At 37.0% G+C, this 22,033-nt stretch overlaps 1 protein-coding gene across 28 annotated transcripts in view; it reads left to right on the top strand.

The window, feature by feature from the left end:
- The first annotated feature begins 4,241 nt into the window (after positions 1 to 4,241).
- Positions 4,242 to 22,033, top strand: part of AHI1 (Abelson helper integration site 1) — a 287,061-nt gene continuing 269,269 nt past the window's right edge. For 14 of the 28 annotated variants that reach the window (XR_009558648.2, XR_009558651.2, XR_009558652.2 and 11 more), the window contains exons 1-4: positions 4,243 to 4,461; positions 4,843 to 4,905; positions 9,573 to 9,640; positions 11,512 to 11,636. Coding sequence is in view for 11 of the 28 variants with exons in the window: in XM_030853394.3 (XP_030709254.2) it covers positions 9,631 to 9,640; positions 11,512 to 11,636 (135 nt within the window). In the remaining 17 variants the exon portion in view is untranslated. Of the gene's footprint in view, positions 4,462 to 4,842; positions 4,906 to 9,572; positions 9,641 to 11,511; positions 11,637 to 22,033 lie in introns of all 28 variants that reach the window. The other 14 variants (XR_009558661.2, XR_009558660.2, XR_009558657.2 and 11 more) reach the window with 4 other exon arrangements.

The raw sequence follows: 22,033 nt of genomic DNA, 5'->3' as shown, positions 1-22,033 counted from the left end.
TACTGGATATATTATCCTACTGAAAACAAACATCTTTTCCTCCGTACCTGCTCTTCCTGCCTTTCATTGTTAATTAATTAGCCATTCTCCATCCAGGTACCTAAGCCAGAAACCTCAGTACATTAAAACCATTTTCTATAATTTTAAAATACTGTTAAACTTACAGAAAAAATAAAATTGCAAGAATAGTATAAAGAACAACTTTGCCCAAATTCTCCGATTGTTGATATATTACATTTGCTTCATTGTTCTCTCTCTGTATGTATATTATTTATATTTTTATTGACTTATATTTTTATATATGCTTTTTTTCTGAACCATTTAAGTAAACTGTAAACATGAAGCTTCATGACCTTTAAACTCTTCAGTGTGTATTTTCTAGAAATGAAGGTATCTCCTACATTACCAGAATACAGCCATCAAAATCAGGAAACTGATATTGTTAAAATACTACCATCTAGTCCACAGACCCCCATACACACTTTGTCAACTGTCCCAGTAATATCCTTTATAGCAAAAAGATCCAATTCAGAATCATATGGTCCATTTAATTGTCATGTCTCTTTAGTCTGTTACAAACTGAAAATGTTCTTTAGACGTTCCTTTGTCTTTCATGATCTTGACACTTTTGAAGAGTACAGGTCTATGATTTTGTAGAATGTCCCTCAGTTCGGGGTTGTCTTATCTTTCTTCATGATTAGATTCAGGCTATGAATTTTTTGGCAGGAATATCAAAAAAGTGTGTTCTAAGGTTTCTTACCATATACATATACATATATATGTGTGTGTATAATCTCTTAAAACTCTCACCCTCTAGTTTTAGCATACATTGATGATTCTTGCCTGAATCAGTTTTTACTATAATGGTTGCCAAATGGTGATGTTTCTACCTATATCATTCTCTCTACATTTATTAGTTGGCAGTCTAATGTAAGGAATAGCTTTTCTTTATCCCCATTTTTTAAAATTCATGTATTTATGTCAGCATGGACTCAAGTATTCTTATTTTCTTCAGCGGATCATAATTTATTAACATTATTATAGTGATGCTCAGATTGACCCAGATGTGGCTAATGGGGGCCCCTTCAAGCTGACTTCTTTGTCCCCTTGATATGTTCCATCATTCTGTGAGAGCTTCTTTAACTTCTGGTGCCAAAAGGTTTTCCAGGGTCATGTTATACTTGCCATACTCCTGCTCTGAATCAGCCATTTCTCCAGCATCTCTAGTCCCTTTTAGTGGAGAATGGTGTTTAGAAACCAAGATCTAGGTTCTATGTGCTCACTGCTTCTAGGATATCATGCTCCTAGACCTTTTGAACACAGAGCAAGGGGAGATATAGAAAAATATAGATAGATAGATAGACAGACAGACGGGAGACACACAGACACACAAGTATGTATATATTGAAAACTTATTTATTTCAATATACTTATTTCTGTATGTGTTTATGTATATATTGAAAACTGTGAGTTCACACTGACTTAACCAATTCCAATCCACTACTACCACAAAAGTCATTCTGGAATTCCTTTTTTTCCTATTTGTAACTCCCTTCTCTGTCAGAGACACTTGGCTCCCATTAGCCTCAATATATATACTTATTTCCTCACTCCCATTTCATGTAACCATTGTAGCCCTGACATGCTTGCCACCTCTTCACCTGGCAAGGGAAGAAGCTGTTTATCATTTTCTATTCATTCCTATCACTCATTCCTCCATCCAATCAATCACCAAGTCCTAACATTTTCTACCTCCCCAAATCTCTTGAACTGATACACTTCTGTCCGTTCTGACCGCTCCTAGCCTTGCCCATACCACCATCATCTCTTACATGGTCTGGTCTAAAACAACAGCGTCCTAACTGATATTCCTGGATCTATATTTGCTTTCTTCCCATCCATGTTTCTACACTACAGTCAGAGTTATCTTTCTGAAATGAAAAGTTGACCATTTACTCCATGGTTAAAACTCTTCAATGGTACCCCATTGACCTCACAACATATTGTCTGGGTTTCTTCATAACTTGCTTATCTCTCTTGTCTTACTTCCTCCAAAAGCCCCCAGTCTCATTCTCAACATTTCAGTAAGCCATGCTGGTTCTTTGATTATGCCAAGCTTTCTTTTAGTGAGGATTATACTCCATTTTTTTCTACCCAGAAACCCTTCCCAACCTGGACAACTCTACACATTGTTTAGGTCTTTACTTAAATGTCACTTCTGCTATGAAACATTCCCTGACCACACACACACACATACACACACACACACACACACACACATATACACGCTGTATATGTGTATACAGCTTACCTCTGTAAGCTATTGTGAGGTCCAGGCAAGAGATGATAGCAGATGTACATCTCATCCAGTCTGATAGACTGGGGAATGTATTATTAAAATGCCTAATAACGAGCAGCTAGAGTTATAACCTCTCTTTGTAAAGTGGGTCCTTACGTCACAGTTGTGAGGACAGATAAAAAGTACATAAAACACCTACAATGCAAAGCCAATATATGACATCTATTATTCATTCAACAAATGTTTATGAAGTACCAACTACTTGATATGTTCTGTGGTAGATACTGGGACTTGGAAAGTTAAGGTATAATGCAAACAATTAAAATATAACTTACAGAATCAGTATCCAATGCATAACAAGATATATAGCAGGAATGTTTGGTGAAATCAGTCAACCTGGTTAAGATTCAAAGGATGGACAACATTTGGGCTGAGACATGGAGAAGTAGGAGTTTACAAGGAAGGATACTTCAGGGAGAGGGGACAATATGCAAGAACTGGGGCATGAAAGGGTATGGATTGTTTTGCATGGTAAACGTAATTCAATATTGCTAAAGCATAAAATTGAAACAATGCAATGAGAGATGAAACTAGTCAGGGAGATGCAGTGTCTTGTATCCTAGGCAAAGTAACTCGACTTTCTCCTACAGATCATCTTTGAATAATTTTCAGGAGAGTGGTATTATCAGATTTACATTTTTAGTGAGGTCATTCTGGTAGCAGTGTGCAGAATGGAATTCAGTGATCAAAACTGGAGTCAAGAGACTGGTAAAGAGGCCAGCTCACAATAATCCCTGTGAGAAGTGATGAAACTTGGCAGGAGGCAGTAGAGTTAAGATGGACAGACTATACCCTGGGGGGGGGGGTGTTAAAAAGGTAGAATGGACCTGATTTGATGTTAAGAGGCATTTAGGTTGGTCTACAGGCATTTAACTAGAACACTGGGAGGATAAAACCAAGACAGAGATCCAGAAAGAGAATTAGATTTTAAGTGGAAAGATGAACATCCATTGGATTGGTAATATTTCTCACTGACTTGAGAAATTTCTCACAGGATTTAGAGAAACAAATGAGATATGCTTTGTAGGGTGTGGTGATGCTAATAGCAATGGAAAAGCAGGCCTCCAAAGAAATATGCATAATGCTCTTACCGTACAAACGAAGCAACAGGTTTTAGTGTGTGACTACAACTGCAGAAAATTCAAGAGTCCGGGAGTGACTTGACTAGTATTTTTCCATCCCTGGTGACTCAGAGCTAAAGATGGCGCTGTGGCAAAAATTAGAAGATGGGAGGGGGCACTGGGTGTAGCAAAAGATGACTTTTGGGGGGTTGCTGTTCTGCTTTAAACACATAGTGAGATAACTCAGCACCAGATGAAGCGTGGACAATTTTTTCCTTAAGATTTGGTCTGTAGTACAACTCTGCATTCTCCACGCTTAAAAGGAGGTTTCATTTCGTGGGCGCGATCGCCTGGGGGGTGACGAGAGTGTTTCTTTGCCTCATTCATATTTCCTAGCCTTGGCGGGTTCCATCACAGCCTCCATCACGCTTTGCCACCTCCCGTTTTTCCCAGCGCTGGCTATAGTTCTGAGGAGCAGAGCGCTTCTTCGGGGCGACAGTGGGGACACAAGCAGGCTCCGAGAAGCACCTGAACATTTCCATGGTCCCTTCGCGCTCCAGAGGGAACGTATTCTTTCTCGTTGGAGGGCGGCGGCCTGGAGCTTCCAGCGCGGGCGCGAGGAGTCCAGCGCTCGGCCCCTGAGCGCGTGCCCGGCCGCAGCCTGAGGGCCCGCGGGCGGGCGCGCGCGCGCGTGCGCGCCCGGCCTCCGTTCCGTAGACGCCGCGACGCAGCGCCTCTGGGCCCAGGCTTAGGTAGCGCGGGGGCGGGGCCGCGGGAGGGGGCGGGGCCGCGGAGGGGCGACGAGGTCCGGCAGAGGTCCCGGCGGTGAGTCGACGCCGCATCGGTTGTCATGGGAACGGCGGCGTAGGCAGGCGCTGACGTCAACTGGCGGCGCGCTGCCCACACTGCGGCACCCAGCGGGCGGTCAGTACCGGAGTGTCTGGCGGCTGGGGAGGCGGTGCGGCCGTCTAGGTCTCAGCCCACCCCGCACGGTCCCGGCGTCGGCTCCGGAGGGACCCTGGGCAGGTCTGCGCCCTCTTCGTGAGTACCCTGCAGGCCTGCTGGTGGCGGGAGCCCGGGCTCGGGCGCTCGGCCTGCCCTGGCCCTCTTCAGGGACAGTGGCGTGGAGGGCTGCTCGGGTCCTAAGGCGCGGGGGCGGCGGGCCGGGGAGGCCGGGCGGGGGCTTCCCTGCACCACTGCAGTCTGACCCGCCGAGCGCGGCAGAGTGGAGGGATGGGGTTTCCGAGAGTTACCTCTTCGTACTTAACTTTTCATCTCCCATTCCTGGGCTCCTTTTCTCCGGAACGCTGAGCGTGGTGTCGTGAAAGAGTGAATGCAATCTTTGCCTTTCCTATTCCCGGTTCTGGTTTAACAGCGTTTAAATCAGATGCGCACTAAGTACGTACGTTTATTTCCTTTTAGGGTGTCAACCTGGTGCTGAATCTTGAACCCGTGAAATACCTTCTTAATTACATCTGAGAAAAGGTGATCGATGTGTTACGTTTCTAAGAGTATAGTTACATTAACAGGGTCGTTTCGATATGTATACAAATAGAAGAAAACGTATACTATTTAGGGATCCCTGCCAAATGGCTGTGCTACATTTCCGCATTACTGTGAAAACATCTACTGACTGGAGCATATGGCTTCTCCTTCTTTTGAGAAAAGGATGCTAACAGTTTTTCCACCTGTTGCGTTTACGATTGCTGTTACTGCTTGGGCGTTCCGGAAGAAGATTGCTTATTATGAGCACTCTGAGAAATTAAATATATATATATATATATTTGAAAGAAGTTCAAATACCAAAAGTTTTTTTAATCGTATTTAGAATCTTATATATTTATGGAGACTATTCTGATATATTAGTTTAATTATGTATACGGGTTTTGTTTGTTTCCTTTTATCCCGTGCTGTAAAATTCGGTCAAGGAGCGAATCATCCAAGCCTCTGCTTTTTCTTCCCTTGATCTTTAGTCATTTATTGGCTGATAATCAGGCTTTTAGAGAAAACATAAAATGAGATGAAATGTAATGCAGTTAATTTCCCTATTTTGTATCTCTTAGCAGGTCCTGTAAAAGGGTTTGTGAGGGAGAAACTTTTAAATATAATGACATATATGAGATTCACAGATGTCATTTTAAGTTTGACCTTAATTTTTGCTGATGATCTTATCAAATATTAGTCATTCTATAATGTATTTGCCATAGTACACATTACCATTTAGAGATGATCGTTTCTGTAATGTATTTGCTATGTTTATCATTTGCTATGTTTATCATTACATTAATATTAGTGTTTACTAATTGGATTGTACGTTAGACTACTAAATAGTAGTAAACAATGTGAATACATAATTTATTTAATATTTTTTGTCTATCGCATAATTGTTTATTTTTAATACTATAATAATGGACATAAAGTAATGGGCCAGCCACTGTGCTGATAACTTTGCTTTTCAGTATTTCCTTTTCTCCTTACAATAAAGTAGGTGCCGTTTTAATTTCCCAGACCAAAAAAAAAAAAAAAAAGCTTAAGCCTGACTCATTTTGACCCTAGAACCATTATTACTGCCCCCCCCCACTTTTAAAATGGGATACATAGATGAAGAGAGCACAGGCCTAGCGCTCCACAGCTAGCAGTTTGGTGGGGGACGGTCACAGAAGGTTTTACCAGAGTGAAAATTCAAGGCCTAGGTAGGAGGTATGAAGATCAAGGTGCTGTCGGAGCACAGAGGAGACATATTTAACGATTGCTGTTACTACTTGGGCTTTCAGGAAGAAAATTGCTTGTTATGAGGACTCTGGGAAATTTAAAAAATATACATTTGAAAGAAATTCAAATACCAAAAGTTTTTAAAACCATCTTCAGAATCTTGTTTATTTATGGAGACTGTCTCTAACCCCTCAAAGTTAGTGAGCTCCCTAGAGAAGATACTGATACTGACCTGGATCCTTGGACTCTTTAATCAATAGAAATTGATACGAGGGCAGACAAAAAGTTTAGGTGAGGCTTTATTGGGACTTCTGTTGTTTCACGAGGGAGTGAAAACGGGAAACTGGGTGGTGGGTTGGGATGTGGGGCAGAGCTGGTTCCTTAAATGGGGAGAGGTTGGGGCCAGATTTGTGGGCTGGGCTGGAGGCGTGGCTCAGGTGTTCTGCCCACCCCATTGGTGGTGCTGTGTGCAGGGATCCTGCACAGTATGCTGCTGCTTTTGTTCCCAGCACCTCAGAAGTTGGGTTTTGGCCCTTTTGTATCTTACTGTTCATGATTTTGCCCCAACTGTGCATGCATGCAGTTGTTTTTAGTCCCTTATAGTTTATGTTTGTCCAGGTGCAGACACACCAGTAAAGGGACCCAGGTCCCAGGTCTTAGCCTGTGTCAAAGGATAGTTAGGAGTTAGAGAGACAAGAGAGGAAGGGCATTTTTCAGGAGAGAGGGGTGTATGTGTAATGGTACAAAGGCAAGAAAGAGTTTGGCACATTTGAGGGCCTGCAAGTGGTTTCACAGGGCTGGAGCCCACAGTGTGGAAGTGTGGCTAGAGAAGGGGAGGTGGAGAAAGGCAAGGGGTCATTTCACTAGTAGCTTTGGACCCCAATGGGAAGGACCTCATGTTTTCCAGTATTGGGAGCTACTGAAGAGTTCTAAACAAAGAAATGATTCCATCACATTTGTATTTTAGAAAATTCCTCTGGTGGTTTATTTTTTAAGGGTAGTGTGATGGAGGCATGGAAACAGTCTTAAAACAAACAGCAAAATCCTTCCATAGTCTTTCTGTACCTCATAGCTACTGCCTCATGTCACTGCCTGTGCAGGGTGGAGGGAGACAGTTGGAAGCAGAATTGTAGAAAGAATTATCTACACATTTCTTCTACAGGTCTTACCTTCCATTCATTCCTCCACCTGTGGCTGCCAGGTTTCTGTCCCTCCACAAAAAGCTTTGCACATGTGACTTCCTGACTGCAGATCCAGTGGACACTCTTCAAATCTTGCAAGAACTCTTCGTACCACACAATGTAGACCACTTCTTTCTTGAAACTCCTCTTTTTCCTTTGGTTACTTCTCCCAGTTTTTCATCTATCTCCCTGATGTCTTTTTAGTGTATTTTGTGGGCTCCCAGAATTCTGTGTTTGGCCCTTTTTTTTCTTGCAACCATCACAAATATAAATAAATGATGCCCAAATCTTTAGACTCTTATCTCCTTGCTGGATTACTATATCACCTACCAAACATAAACTGATTTTATATATATATATATTTATATGAATCTCCATACACACACACACACACACACACACACACACACTCTATATGTGTATACAGTAATAATAGCTATCATTTTTGAAGAGCTTGCCATGCTCTAGGCATTGTGCCTAGTGTTTTACCTGCATATTCTTATTTCATCTTTACAAAAACACTGTAAGTGATTTACTGTTATCATTGTCTTTTGAAAGAGTAGGAAATTGAGATTAATCTACTGACAGGTAGAACTGAGATTTGAATCCAGGAATCTGACAATAGAGCCAATGCTTATAGCTGCTTAATACCCGTCAGATATCCAGCTCAACATGCCCTGCTAAAGCTCACTGAGCGTCCCCATAAGAAGTATCTATTATAATTGTAGCTAATGTTATTGATGCTTGTTCTAAGGCACTGTTTTAACCTTTTAATCATTTAACTCTTATAACAGCCCTTTGAATAGTCACTGTTAGACTGATTTTACAGATGAGGAAACATGGCCCAGCCCATACAAGTAACCGTGGGAGATTACAGTAATTCCAGGACTTGTGTTTTAAACTACTTCACTACACTTGTGCTATACTGCACTATATTCCAATTAATGATACTACTGGTCTAATTATTTCCTTTTGAAAAAGAAGAGAATCATCCTTGACTCTTTGTTCTATCTCTTCAGTAGTTTTTATTTAATCTGTCTAAAATGTCATACATTTTCTGCTCAAGATAAAACAGAAGAATATAAGTAAACCTTTTCTTGATGACTCAGTCATAACATAGTTCAGCTATTTTCCTATATATTGAATCACCATGGAATACTATAAATATTAAATCCTTATTTGCTTTATTATTTTTTTTCTACTTATGTGCTGTCAGGTTTCAATTACTGATACAGTTGTCTTTGCAGCCTCTCTTCTAATTTGGGGTAGATTGGAAAGATGATCAGGCTTATTGGATCTATTATCTTCTAGAAAGAGTTAATGCTGTTTCCTATCAATAAAGAATAGGAGGTTTTACTCTGTGTATTTAATGTTGTCTATTTTGTCTGTATACCAGATAGTTGTTACAGAAGTTAACTCACATAATTAGTGTATTTGTATAATCATTATTTTCTTTTTAGCATTTGTTATCAGACTTTTCTGTCCAAATTACTCCTAATACTAAAGGAACACGAATGTGGATCCCCAGGGATCTGCAACCTTAACTGATAATTGTTGAGTCAAATCAATTTTTTTTAACAGTCTTCATTTTTATTCTTAAAAATGTATGCATATTGTGTTCTAATGTGAGAATTAATGTCTGTTTTGGACACACACCCTCATCTTTTACAAAAACTGGAAATTTAAGAACATATATACTGAGTTTATCCATGGTTTTGATACACAGTGAAACACACCCAGGTATTTATTTGAGAAGATGGAATGAATGCTTGTGCTTAACTTTCTCTGTTGCAGCATTTTCAGTGGCAGGTACAGAAATATTTAAATTATCTGTGAATGTGCTACCCAGAAGCATACTTTACTAGTGTAATAGTGTATGTGCTTGGGAAAGTCACTTCTGATATGGAGTTTGGTTTCTCAAAAGTACATAGAAGTGTTCATTTTTTTTTACTTAAAATACTTTAAAAGATGTATTAATATACTAAGTTAGATGTTTATTGCCTTTCAAAAAATTTTTAAATTTTTTGTTTCAAATATATAAATATTTTACTCAATTATGATCCAGTTTGCTTTACTTTAAGACTCTAAACTGATTCAGATGTATTTAAGTCATTTACATAAGGTTGTAATAAGAGAACTTAGTTTTATTGGTATAAACCTGATGAGGTAGTAGACAGTCACATAATCTTGTGTGAAGAGTATTTTATAATTTTTATTTGGAAATTCCATATTACAAATAAATCCTCTTTGTTTTAATAGGATCCTTATTGAATCAGTGCTTTACACTATAACTCAATGCTCTCCATGAAGCTGAGATATGCCCACTGGTAAGATTTCTATGAAATTTATCTATGCAGTACATATTATTTATTTTAAAGTTTGGATTATTTTAAGGGATTCTTCAATTAAGGAATGAAGTAGATGTCATCAACCGAAAATTACATTTAGAGATATTTCATAGTTTGATATTTAGCTTTCTATGTAATGTTGGTGATAAAAGTTAATATGTATTCATTGGCTGGCAATTTGGGACTCAGCTGGGCAAGGTAAATGATAACAACATATGGTTAGTTTTTATTTTTTATTGTCAAAATGGATTTTTCACTTTAGAGTAGACTGTGGCAAACTTTTTCCTAAAAGGCAAGCTAGTAAATATTTTAGGTTTGGTCTCTGCTACAACTCCTCAGCTCTTCCATGGAGGCACAAAAGCAGCCATAACAGTTCTTAACAGAATGGGCCTGGCTGTGTTTCAATAAAATTTTATTTATTAAAACAGGTGACTGGCCTGCAGGTAGTAGTTTGCCAATACCTGCTCTTGGGCATTCATTCATTGAGCATTTATTTATTTGAAACATGTTTATTGAGTACTTACTCTGTGCTAGACCCCATGATAGTAGCTCGGGATGTAGTTATGAACTACCTCATATAATGGGAGAGACACAGTATATTTATGTATATAGATGTACAAATAATTACACAAATTCAAGTTGGGTTAAGTGCTGTGAAGGAAAAGAACAGTCTGTCTTGTGAGAAACAGAAATTTAAATGAGGTTGTCAGGAAATGTTCCGCTTTAGAGGCAACATTTAAACAGGTATCCTTTTTTTTTTTTAACATCTTTATTGGGGTATAATTGCTTTACAATGGTGTGTTAGTTTCTGCTTTATAACAAAGTGAATCAGTTATACATATACATACGTTCCCATATCTCTTCCCTCTTGCGTCTCCCTCCCTCCCACCCCTGCAGGCGGTCACAAAGCACTGAGCTGATATCCCTGTGCTATGCGGCTGCTTCCCACTAGCTATCTACCTTACTAAACAGGTATCTTAACACCAGCCAGCTGTGAGGAGTTAGAGGAAGTTTGCACCAGGTGGAAGCAGCTTCACATGGGAGATTGCTTGTTCTGGCAGAAGAGCTAAAAACAAGGATGTCTGGCTAGAATGTAGGGATCTAAGGGGATATTTATGTTTTGTTTTTTTTAAATAGATCTTTATTGGAATATAATTGCTTCATAATACTGTGTTAGTTTCTGTTGTACACCAAAGTGAATCAGCCATATGCATACATATGTCCCCATATCCCCTCCCTCTTGAGCCTCCCTCCCATCCTCCCTATAGGGATATTTGTTTTAATTGAAGCTGTAGAGGTAGACAGACCAGGAAGTAAGAACCATGTAGGGCATGTGAAGGACTTGCTTTATTTTGTCCTAAGTGAACTGGGAAACTTACAGGGTCTTAAGCAAGGTACTAGCATGATCTGATTTATGTTTTAAAGGGGAAAACAACTTTCAGCTTTTAATATTTGTTGAAGGCTGATTGTTGGCCAGGAAAGCACTAGTCATTTTTCATGAAAAAATGATCTTTGACATAGGATTATTCCGATTTTACACATAAGGCAAATGAAGTTTAGAGATGTTAAGTGACTTGTTTAAGGCCATGTAACAGTCGTAGGTGCTACTGTGCATCATAAGTAAAGAGTTAACTTAGCAAAGGAAACGTTTAGAGGGAGTAGCCCGAAAGGTAAGATGGATATAGGTGAGTGTGGTGTCACCAAAGCCAAAAGAAGAGTTTTTAAGAAAGAAGGACTAATCCTTTTAACTCCTGCGGGTATTTACAAGGCTGTGGGGGTTTTATTTTTTAACATGATATGTGTGATAATAGAGTTGCATAGAAAATGACATGAGTCATTATCATTTGTAGTTGAGAGTGAAGCAAAGGTGAAGACCAAAGTTCGCTTTGAGGAATTGCTTAAGGCCCACAATGATCTAATACGTGAAAGAAGAAAACTGAAGAAAAAAATTGGCAAATCTGGAGAAAAAATCTCAGTGAGTAACTGATCATTTGGTAATAGTGTCTTGTATATCTGCATAAAATTATGACTTTCATATGAAAACTCCAAGGAACTTTGGAAATTAAAAACAGTAAATCTGTGTTGTGGTCAATAACGTGGTAAAGTAAAGCTTGCATTAGAATCAGCCTCACTCTTCACTCTTTGAGTATTGAGTTCTTGAGTGCTGTCCTACAAGAATAACAGACCAACTGGTTAAAGTGATTAGGGATAACAGGGAAACGCAAAACTAGACGTATTACACGTTCTTGAAGAAAACCAAGATTTTTAACCCAGAATTGTGAAGAACTTAAGAAATAATATCTTACTTTGGATATTTAATGGCTTATCTGTATTTAGACTTATTCATCTGATTCTACCCAGCAGAGCCAGGAGAAATCAGTGGAACCTTAAAGAAATACTTATCCTTTTCTACTTGAGGTATACTTTCAAATGATAGAATTTTTGGTAGCACTCTTGAAGGGATTGAAAATACAGAACTCAAAGCAATACTAAACAAATCAGCAATTAACTACAACCTGATTCCCAAGGTATTATAGAGTCTGTAATAGTATCCCAGTTAATGCACTGTTCACTCTTCAAAACTATCTCGCTATTTCCATTGCACCTTTTACCTCTTTGACCATAATCTCCGCACAAATAAATAACTTCATGCATGTTCTGGTAATTGGTACATGCATGTCCTGGTAATTGGTACAAAGAATACATACATTTCTTTGGCAGGAGTTTTATGAGTTATATGCATCCTACATTTTACTTGTAGCATATTTTACCCTAGTCTGTATTTTGTCATGAGACCTGTTCATTTTAATACTGTCTGGCAGCCATCAGTGTAATAGTTATATTCTCAAGTGAGGCAAAAAAAAAAAAAAAAAGTTATAGCATTGGCTAGAATGCAGCTGCACACATGTGAGGGGTTCATAGTATACCAGTACTACTGCATACTATTGAAGAACTGCTGACAGAATGGATCAGATTAGGTCTCCCATAGTGGATGCTGCTCTAAAATAGAATATGCCACTTCTGGTGTACCAGTGTGCAGCATGGTAGGGAAGAGTGGCATACCGACGATGCAGCATTGCTTACTGGGATATGCCCTCCCCTTGAGTAAGGTGGTGTACATTTCGCAAAAGCAGAAAGAACCCTGGACACAACTGTCTGCAGAATATTTTTATGGGCTCAGTCAAAGTAGAAACTCATACTTTCTCTCACTGTCAGAACTGGGCCTTTTGTGCATGAACAAGGTGCAGTTTAGGCCAGGAATGCTAAATTAAATGGATAACTAGAAAATGGGCAGAAGATATGTTAATTTATCCAAGGTCCAGTTTAGATGTTGGGGACACACAAGTGGGAGGTGATTAAATGTAATCTACTCAGCCTCTTTTGGCACACACCAGGCCATTCAAGGTCTCTCTTAATTCAGAGATAAGTATTCTTAAAAAAAATATTTAGGAAGAGATTTTTCAGCTCAACGGAAGAGGATTATTCCTGGAAAACAAACTATTTTTGAAATGATTTACTTTAGCAAACAGAGGAGGAATACCTGCTTTTATTTACTAGATAACGGTGCTCTCTATCTTTCAAGCACTCTTCTAAACATTTTATATATATTCACTCATTTTCAATACAAACAATAAAATTATGAAGTTTTATATCCATTTATAGATGGGGAAACTAGATCACAGAGAGGTTGAGTAACTTACCCAAAGTTAGTGGCATAGTTAGTGGTAGAACCAGGATTCAAACTCTGACAGTCTGACTGCAGAATCCATTCTCTTAACCACAACCCAATAGGACCCCTTTTAATAAGGCATGAAGTGATGGGATCTCTTCAGAACAAGAACAAGGACTCCCATGTGCAGAACAGGCTGACACTGAAAAGGAAGCAAGCTGAAATAAGAAAACTAGGCAAAGAGAAAGCCATAATAAAATTCGTAATAATGGCAGGTTCATTTTACTGTTTTTCCACTGCCTATCAGGCACTCTGATAAGAGTTTTACAAATATTATTTCTGATTTTTATGTTAATCATGAAAATAGATATTAGAGCTCTTATTTTGCATATGAGAAATTTTATGAACATCTGAACAGAAAATGACTTACCATCTTTGCCAGGGCTGTATAGGCAGAAATAGAGTAAGTAGGAGTTATTTTATATATATATATATATATTTTTTAACATATAACAAAGATTTTATTTAAATCATTAATTAATGAGGGAACCAGTAAGATGTTATAACCAGTTCAGATGGGTTTAATTTACAGAGATTTATCTAACAGACAAAATTCAGTTGCATTGTATTAATAGAAATCATTTACATAGCTATGGACAGGAAACATCTGTATTACTATCAATTTTCTACATGTTAACCCTCTTTCTCTACTGAGTTGTAAAATAGTCAAAGACAGTGAAGCAGAAATAACCAGAATGGATGAGCTAACTTTCACTCATTAGATTTCAGAGACTTTCTTACACTGGAGTAAAATCAAAACAACCTGCAGTCCTTCTGTTCAGGGATAACCTACATATACGAATTTTGTGCCATATTTTTTAATATCATGTAAGAATTGTAGAATAAGGATTTAAAACCACAGGCTCAACGTTCTCTCTTCATTGCTTCCTTAAAACTATATCTCAGGCCTAAGTAATAGAATTGACACCATGGAAGAATTTAATTAGTAATATGTCAGATAAATATGAAGCATTGTTCATGAGAAGAAATGGCTGCAACTAAAATGAAAGCTGTAAGAAATAACAAGGGCATATAGAAATACTTGACCTACAAGTAAGTGTTCCCAGACGGCACTAGTGGAGCAGAAACAGTAAAAAGAGCACGAAGAGGAACCCTTCTGAGGTTAAAAAAACATCTAGGAAGAGATGAACACATCTTGCATTTCAGGTAAATTTTATGAGATGAGAACTATATCTGAAAACTGTAATAAAAAAAAAGATAAATTTTGGGAACATCTAAACAGAAGAAGAAACATCTAGTGCATTTCAGACTTCTCTCTAAAAACACTAAGGCCAAAGACAATGGAGCAATATCTCTACAATATTTAGGGGAAAATTGTGTTCCAAGGAATCTACTTGCCTAAATTGTCAGTCAGTTGTGAGGGCAATAGCGAGCATGTGAATTAGCAAAAAATTGCTCTAGTGTTCCCTCCCTGAAAAAAACAAGAAAACTACTGAAGATGGATTAGTTGAATGTGTAGTACCATTTCCAGAGACATGAATCAAAATGAAGGATTTAAAATATATATATCTGGTTGAGCCTTGAAACCAGTTAAATATGTAGAAGTTTCTTAGACCAGGTGTTTCAAGACGCTATGATACAAGAACTAGTATTGATAGAGTTGCTTTAGCTTCTGGGGGAAAAGGTCAGTTACAGTCTCATTTTATCTCACATTAAATTACACTTCAGACATCTTAAAAAAGTAAATGTAAAAATCTAAATTAGTAGACAAATACCTAAATAAGAAAATAGAAATGGACTGGTTCAGTTTTCCAGTGTAGAAAGATACTTTGATCTTAAAAGGAATGAGAGACATCCCAAGTAACGAGAATACTCCCTGTCTGCACACAGAAGACTCACTAAATATTTGTTGAATGAATAAATCTGATGTAGAAAATACTTTTTTGAGTCAGAAACAAATGCAACTAAAAGCCAATTCACTGAGGAAAATATGTGATTTTTTTTAATAGCCACAGATCTAATACTCTTTTATATAGCCAATAATATATAATAATTGTTAACATTTATTGAACATCTATATTCTGGAATTAGAAGGATCTTTTCAGTGTTTTATAGTTATTACCCTATCAATCTTCAGAGCAACCTTATGAGTAAGTTCCATTCCTATTGTTAACATGTAAAGAAATGCCACAAATAAATGCCATAAATAGTAAGATACTAAATCTCTAAGTGAGCAAAAGGCATGAAAAATAAAACTAATTACAAGAGAAAATAACATTGACTAATAAAATATAGAAACACTTTAAAAGCTATTCAGATTGGAAACCAGAGATGGTATTTTTGCTTACCAAATAAGTATTCGAAAGTTTATTAGCAGGGTAGAGAGCAAAGCTTTTTAATATAAGGTTCATAGAAAGGTGAAGCAGTACAACAAGTATAGACAACCTTTTCAGGAAGTTTGGCTGTAAAAAGGGATATTGTGAAGATGATATTGATTGCATTCAGGTATTTAAATGCTGATAGCTGGAAGATAATGGAGAAATTGATGATGCGGGAGAGGAAAGTTTTCTAGAACACAAGAAGACCCACCTCTTTATTTATTTATTTTTATTTTTATTGGGGTATAGTTGATTTACAATGTTGTGTTAGTTTCAGGTGTACAGCAAAGTGAATCTGTTATACATATACATGTATCCACTTGTTTTTAGATTCTTTTCCCATATAGGCCATTACTATAGGCCATTATAGTTCCCTGTGCTATACAGTTGGTCCTTATTAGTTATCTATTTTATATATAGTAGTGTGTATATGTCAGTCCCAATCTTCCAATTTATCCTTCCCCCTCCCCTTACCCCCTGGTAACCATAAGTTTATTTTCTACATCTGTAATTCTATTTCTGTTTTGTAGATACGTTCATTTGTAGCCTTTTTTTACATTCCACATATAAGCAATATCATGATATTTGTCTTTCTCTGTCTGACTTCACTCACTGTGACAATCTCTAGGTCTATCCATGTTGCTGCAAATTGCATTATTTCATTCGTTTTTACGGCTGAGTAATATTCCATTGTATATATGTATCACATCTTTATCCATTCCTCCGTTGATGGACATTTAGGTTGCTTCCATGTCCTGGCTATTGTAAATAGTGCTGCAATGAACATTGGGGTGCATTTATCTTTTCAAATTATGGTTTATATATCTGGAGAAAACCATAATTCAACCCACCTCTTTATAATGAGAAGGAAAAGAAAAAGGTCATTTGGGATGCATGAAAATTTGTAGACTTGGTAGCAGAAAGTTGCTACCAAGCAGCTTCCCTTTTTTTAAAAAAATATTATTTATTTACTTATTTTTTTATTTTTGGCTCTGTTGGGTCTTCGTTTCTGTGCGAGGGCTTTCTCTAGTTGTGGCAAGCGGGGGCCACTCCTCATCACTGTGCGTGGGCCTCTCACTATCGCGGCCTCTCTTGTTGCAGAGCACAGGCTCCAGACGCGCAGGCTCAGTAGTTGTGGCTCACGGGCCCTGTTGCTCCGCGGCATGTGGGATCTTCCCAGACCAGGGCTGGAACCCGTGTCTCCTGCATTAGCAGGCAGATTCTCAACCACTGTGCCACTAGGGAAGCCCACAGCTTCCCTTTTAATGGCTTTTATCTGTGAAAGTGAGTCAATAAGTGACAGTACTGGACATCAGAGGTGAGTGAAGGAAGTTTGAAATAGCCACAAAAGAGTGCATATGAACAGATTATGCAGCATAGAAGAATTGTCCATAGCTTTGAGGCCTCAGTTGAATTTGTAGACTAAATGTTTACAATAGTGCCAAGTTTTGAAGTGGTTCTTCCAGCAGTATTCAACAGCCTGGTTATAGTTATAGAGATGAAAGTCAATTTGAATAGTACCTGGAGTTTTTCCAGACAGGTGTGATGGATGGAAAGTACATGATAATGGTGAGTGATGAATGAAGTGACGGATTATGGAATCAAAGCATCAGGAACTAAAGATGAGAGGAATGATGAATAAGGAGAATATATTGGGTTCAGAGCATAATGAATGATTTATTATTTTATACCACTAAGTCTGGAGTGGTTTGATACTCAGCAGTAATAGGTAGAACAAATACAGTAAGTCCCTGACATACGAACCTTCAAGTTGCAAACTTTCAAAGATGCGAACGTGCGTTCATGTCCAGTCACGTTAGTTAATTCACGTGTCTGGCATATATTGTCACGTGTGTGCATCCTCTACAAGTGGTTGTGCTTTTGTGTACTTTACAGTACTGTATAGGGTACAGTAGTACAGTATCTTTATTTCAAGCCCAGGATGTCTAGAAGTAAGTGTAAAAGCAGCGGTATATAGCCGATTGTGTTAGTTGGGTACCTAGGCTAACTTTGTTGGACTTAAGAGACAAATTGGACGCGCTCTCAGAATGGAACTCGTTCTTATGTAGGGGACTTACTGTAAATATAAATTGCTAAGTAGAGAATAAACACTCAAACTGTAGCTATTATTAATTTTGAAGATGCATCTGAATTTTTGCCTTTTAAAGGGGGAAATTTAAATCATGCTCTGTTCATTATCATTGTCAGTTTTATATCACCTTGATTTCATTCCTTTATTTTTTCCTATCTCATTTTATCCTAATAACTGGTATTTAATAGAGGCAATAACTTCTTTTATGAATGACAGCTTGTGAAAATGTTTGTGTTAAATTAATTTTAAAGGGTGGAAAATATTCTAGATTCTCTAGCTGTTAATAATATCCTTTAGTTGATTTATGTATTTATTCACCTTTATCAAGCACAACATTCCAAGGGCTCAGAGCTCAGTTCCCAGGAGCCGGCCACGGGCTGGTCCTGAAAACAGGCCTGTTTTGGGATCTGAATGATTTGAGCAACCAGGGCTGCTGAGTTAACCCTTTTCTGCACAACCTTTAACCAGACTGATTAGAAAAAAAAGGAAATGAGCACAAATTACCAATATTAGGAATATAAGAGGGGTTCACTGCACATGTGTTAAAGAGCTTAAAATGGTAATAAGGGAGTAGTATGAAATAACTTCATTTCAATAAATTTAGCAGCTTAGAAGAAATGCATAAATTACTTGAAGGACACAAACTACCAAAGCTCACTCAAAAAGAGACAGATAACTTGAATATTGTATATCTTTTAAAAAAATGTGTCTGTGGTTAAAAACCTGCCCACAAAGAAAACCAGGTGGCTAGTTTTCTCAGCTGGCTTCACTGATAAATTTTGCCAAATTATTTAAGAAATCATAATAATTCTATATAAACTCAGACTATGCAGAAAGAGTGACTACTTCTCCACTCTTTTTGGGGGCAATTATTAAGTACCCTAAAACAAAAACCAGATGAAGACATTACAGGAAACCTACACCAGTATCCCTTTTGAATCTAGAGCAAATATCTTCCACAGAATGTTAGGAAATCAGTCTTACATTATATAAAAAGGATAATATGCTGTGACCAGTGGGGTTTATCTCAGGAATATATCACAACATTTGAAAAAAGTAGTCGGTGTAATTTGCCATATCATAAGATTAAATAAAACCATATGATCATCTCAACAAATGCAATAAAAAGATGACAAAATTCGTCACCCATTCTGATAACTCTTAAACAAAAAGAATAGAAGGAAGCTTCCTCAACTTGATAAAGGGCATCTACAAAAACCTACAGGTAAAATTGTACTTAAAAGTAAAAAACTGAAAGCTTTTGCCCTAAGCTTGAGCACATCACCATGCATATTCATAATTGTGCAGGTGACCCTGACTAATGCAATAATGCAATTTTTTAAAAAGAGCATAAAGATCATAAGTGAAGAAGTAAAAGAATCTCATCTGCAGTTGACAAACTCTCTAAAAAGTGCTGTTACAACTATTAAATGAGTTTAGCAGAATATAAAGTCCAAGTATAAACCAATTGTATTTCTATACCAGTAATGAATAACTTAATTAAAATTTAAAATATCATTTATAGTAGTAACAAAAATATGTAGCAGTCAAGGAAGAATTTATCAAAAAATATGTGAGACCTGTATACTGAAAATCCCCCAACTGCTGAAAGTAAAAACCAAATAAATAAAGAGATATCCATATTCATGGATTGAAAGAATCATTATTGTCAAATAATTATTGACAGATTATTATTATCCATTCTCTGAAAGTTGATCTATTGATTCAATTCAAAATGCCAGCAGACTTTTAAGAATTGAAAATATAATTATAAAATTTATTTGAAAATTTAAACAACAGACCTAGAATAGCCAAAACAATTTTGCAAAGGAAGAACAAAGTCAAAGGAATTTTGTCATCTGATTCAAAACTCTCTGTAAAGTTTTAGTAACCAAGACAACCTGGTATTCTCATAAAGGTGGATATGTAAGTCATAGATCAGAAGAGACTCTAGAAATCGACCCAAATGTGTATGGTCAATTGATTGTTGACAAAATTGCCAAGGTACATCAAAATGAGGAAAAGGACAATCTTTTCAACAAATGGTGCTGGGACAATCAGATATACATATACAGTATTACAAACTGACTATATCATGTTCAGAAATTAAATAGAAATGGATCAACGACCTAAAAAACATAAGAGCTAAAACTATATAACTTGTAGAAGAAACAGGATAAAACCTTGGTAACCTTGAGTTATAAATAGATTTCTCAGGATACAAAAGCATGAACCATAAAAGAAAAAAGGGATAAACTGGGTTTTGTGAAAATTCAAAACATTGCCAAGAAAATGAAAAAGTAAATTATAAATTGAGAGAAAGTATTTGCAACACACTGTCTGATAAAGTGTATTTAGGACATTTTAAGGACTGTCAGAACTCAATGATGTGAAACAACCTTACAAAAATGCGCAAAAGATTTGAACATTTAAGCAAAGAAGAGATACAGATAGCAAATAAGCACATGTAAAGGTTCTCAGGGTCATTACTATTTAGGAAAATGCAATTTAAAAAAATGAGATACCATTATACACCTGTTACAACACAAAAAGATGAAAATTAACAATGTGGACTGCTGACAAGTGTGTTAAGTAACTAGAACTCATACATTTGGGAGTGTGACCTGGTACAGCCACTTTAGGAAGCAGTTTGACAGTTGTTTAAGAACTTAACTGTGTACTGACCATATAGTATATTAGTTCCACTAGTGGGTATTCACTCAAGAGAAAGGAAGACATATAATATGCAAAACTGGAAATAACTCAAATGTCCATTAATTGGTATATGGAGAAATAAAATGTAGTGTCTCTCCACGCAATGGAATACTGCTCAGTAATGCAAGGGAATAAATTACTATAATCTCAACAACATGTATAAATCCCAAAGCTTTAGGCTGAGTGAAGGAAACTAGATGCAAAAAGCTATATACTATATGATTCCATTTATATGAAATTCCAGGCAAGTCAAAATTACAGTGATAGAAAACAGATCAATGGTTGAGTGGAGCCAGGACATGGAGGGGTAGGAGTTTACTTTGTAAAAGAACATGTGGGGTCATGGGTGCTTAACATCATGATTGTGGTGGTGTCACAGCTGTATACATTGCCAAAATTCATTTAAGTATACACGTAAAACTGGTGAATATTACTGTACTTCACATAATTTATTGTTATGTGTCAAAAAGTGGATTTAAAAAACAAACCAAAGCAAAAATCCTAAATGAGGCACGGACGGTAAAGATAAAAGGATGGGCAAAGATATAATAGAACATGAACAAACGTATTTCGGACACTTTAGAATTCAGTGATAATCCATGAAATATGAAATACCATGAAGTAGACCTTTTTAAATTATAGTATGACAAAACTAGAAATCAGTAACAAAAGTTTAAAATTTATAAACTACTCGAAAATGTAAACACTATCTCATGAAGTTGTTAGCAAGACAAAGGAAATCCAAACCACAAAAACAGGAATTTAAAAAGTAATGAAACTATCAATTCAGTGCAATGGAATTTTGGGATGCTACCACAGATGCTCTGGGAATTGTATTTAAAATGATGTTATTAGTACAAAGGTTGACAGATCAGTGGAAGAGAGTAAATAAATAAATAAACTGAGCCTCATCTATTTAGCTTCCCCAGGGTTTTGTTTTCAAAACCATAATTCGTTTTTCTATTTCTAATTCTTGGTTATCTTTTTCCAGTTATTGGAGTGTCCTCACAGTTTTTATCGATTGCCACTACGTTTCTGGTTCCAAGAAAATAGAGAAATTTGCATTTGCCCCATTTTGACATAATGGAAATTCAAGGTTATTAGGTATGACTGTGTTCATAGAAAAACAACAAAAATAAGTTTCTGAAGAGATTAGCAATGACTTTCCTTGTGTGAGGGAACCCAGGATTGAACTTTGGGTCTTCTTTTTCTAAGTAATTTCTGAATTTTTTTACTATTTTTAATGTTTTGTTTTCTTACTGTTTTAAGTTAAGCATATATTGCTTCTAGAAAAAGAACATGTGAAAATAAACTTTTTTTTAAGAGAGAAAATATTTTAATTAGATTTGATTAGGAAAGATTTTTTTGAGGATATGGATTCAGAATTTATCCTTGAAGAATAGATAGAATTTGGAAATACATTTTAGGTAAGCAGAAGAGTCTTGGAGATGGTAAAATATTGGATATTGGGTTACTAGTTCTTCTAGCATTTTCCC

This window comes from Globicephala melas, chromosome 14 (assembly GCF_963455315.2).
Source record: "Globicephala melas chromosome 14, mGloMel1.2, whole genome shotgun sequence".
Classification (NCBI taxonomy): Eukaryota; Metazoa; Chordata; class Mammalia; order Artiodactyla; family Delphinidae; genus Globicephala; species Globicephala melas.
This window is presented reverse-complemented; position numbering and strand designations above follow the sequence as displayed.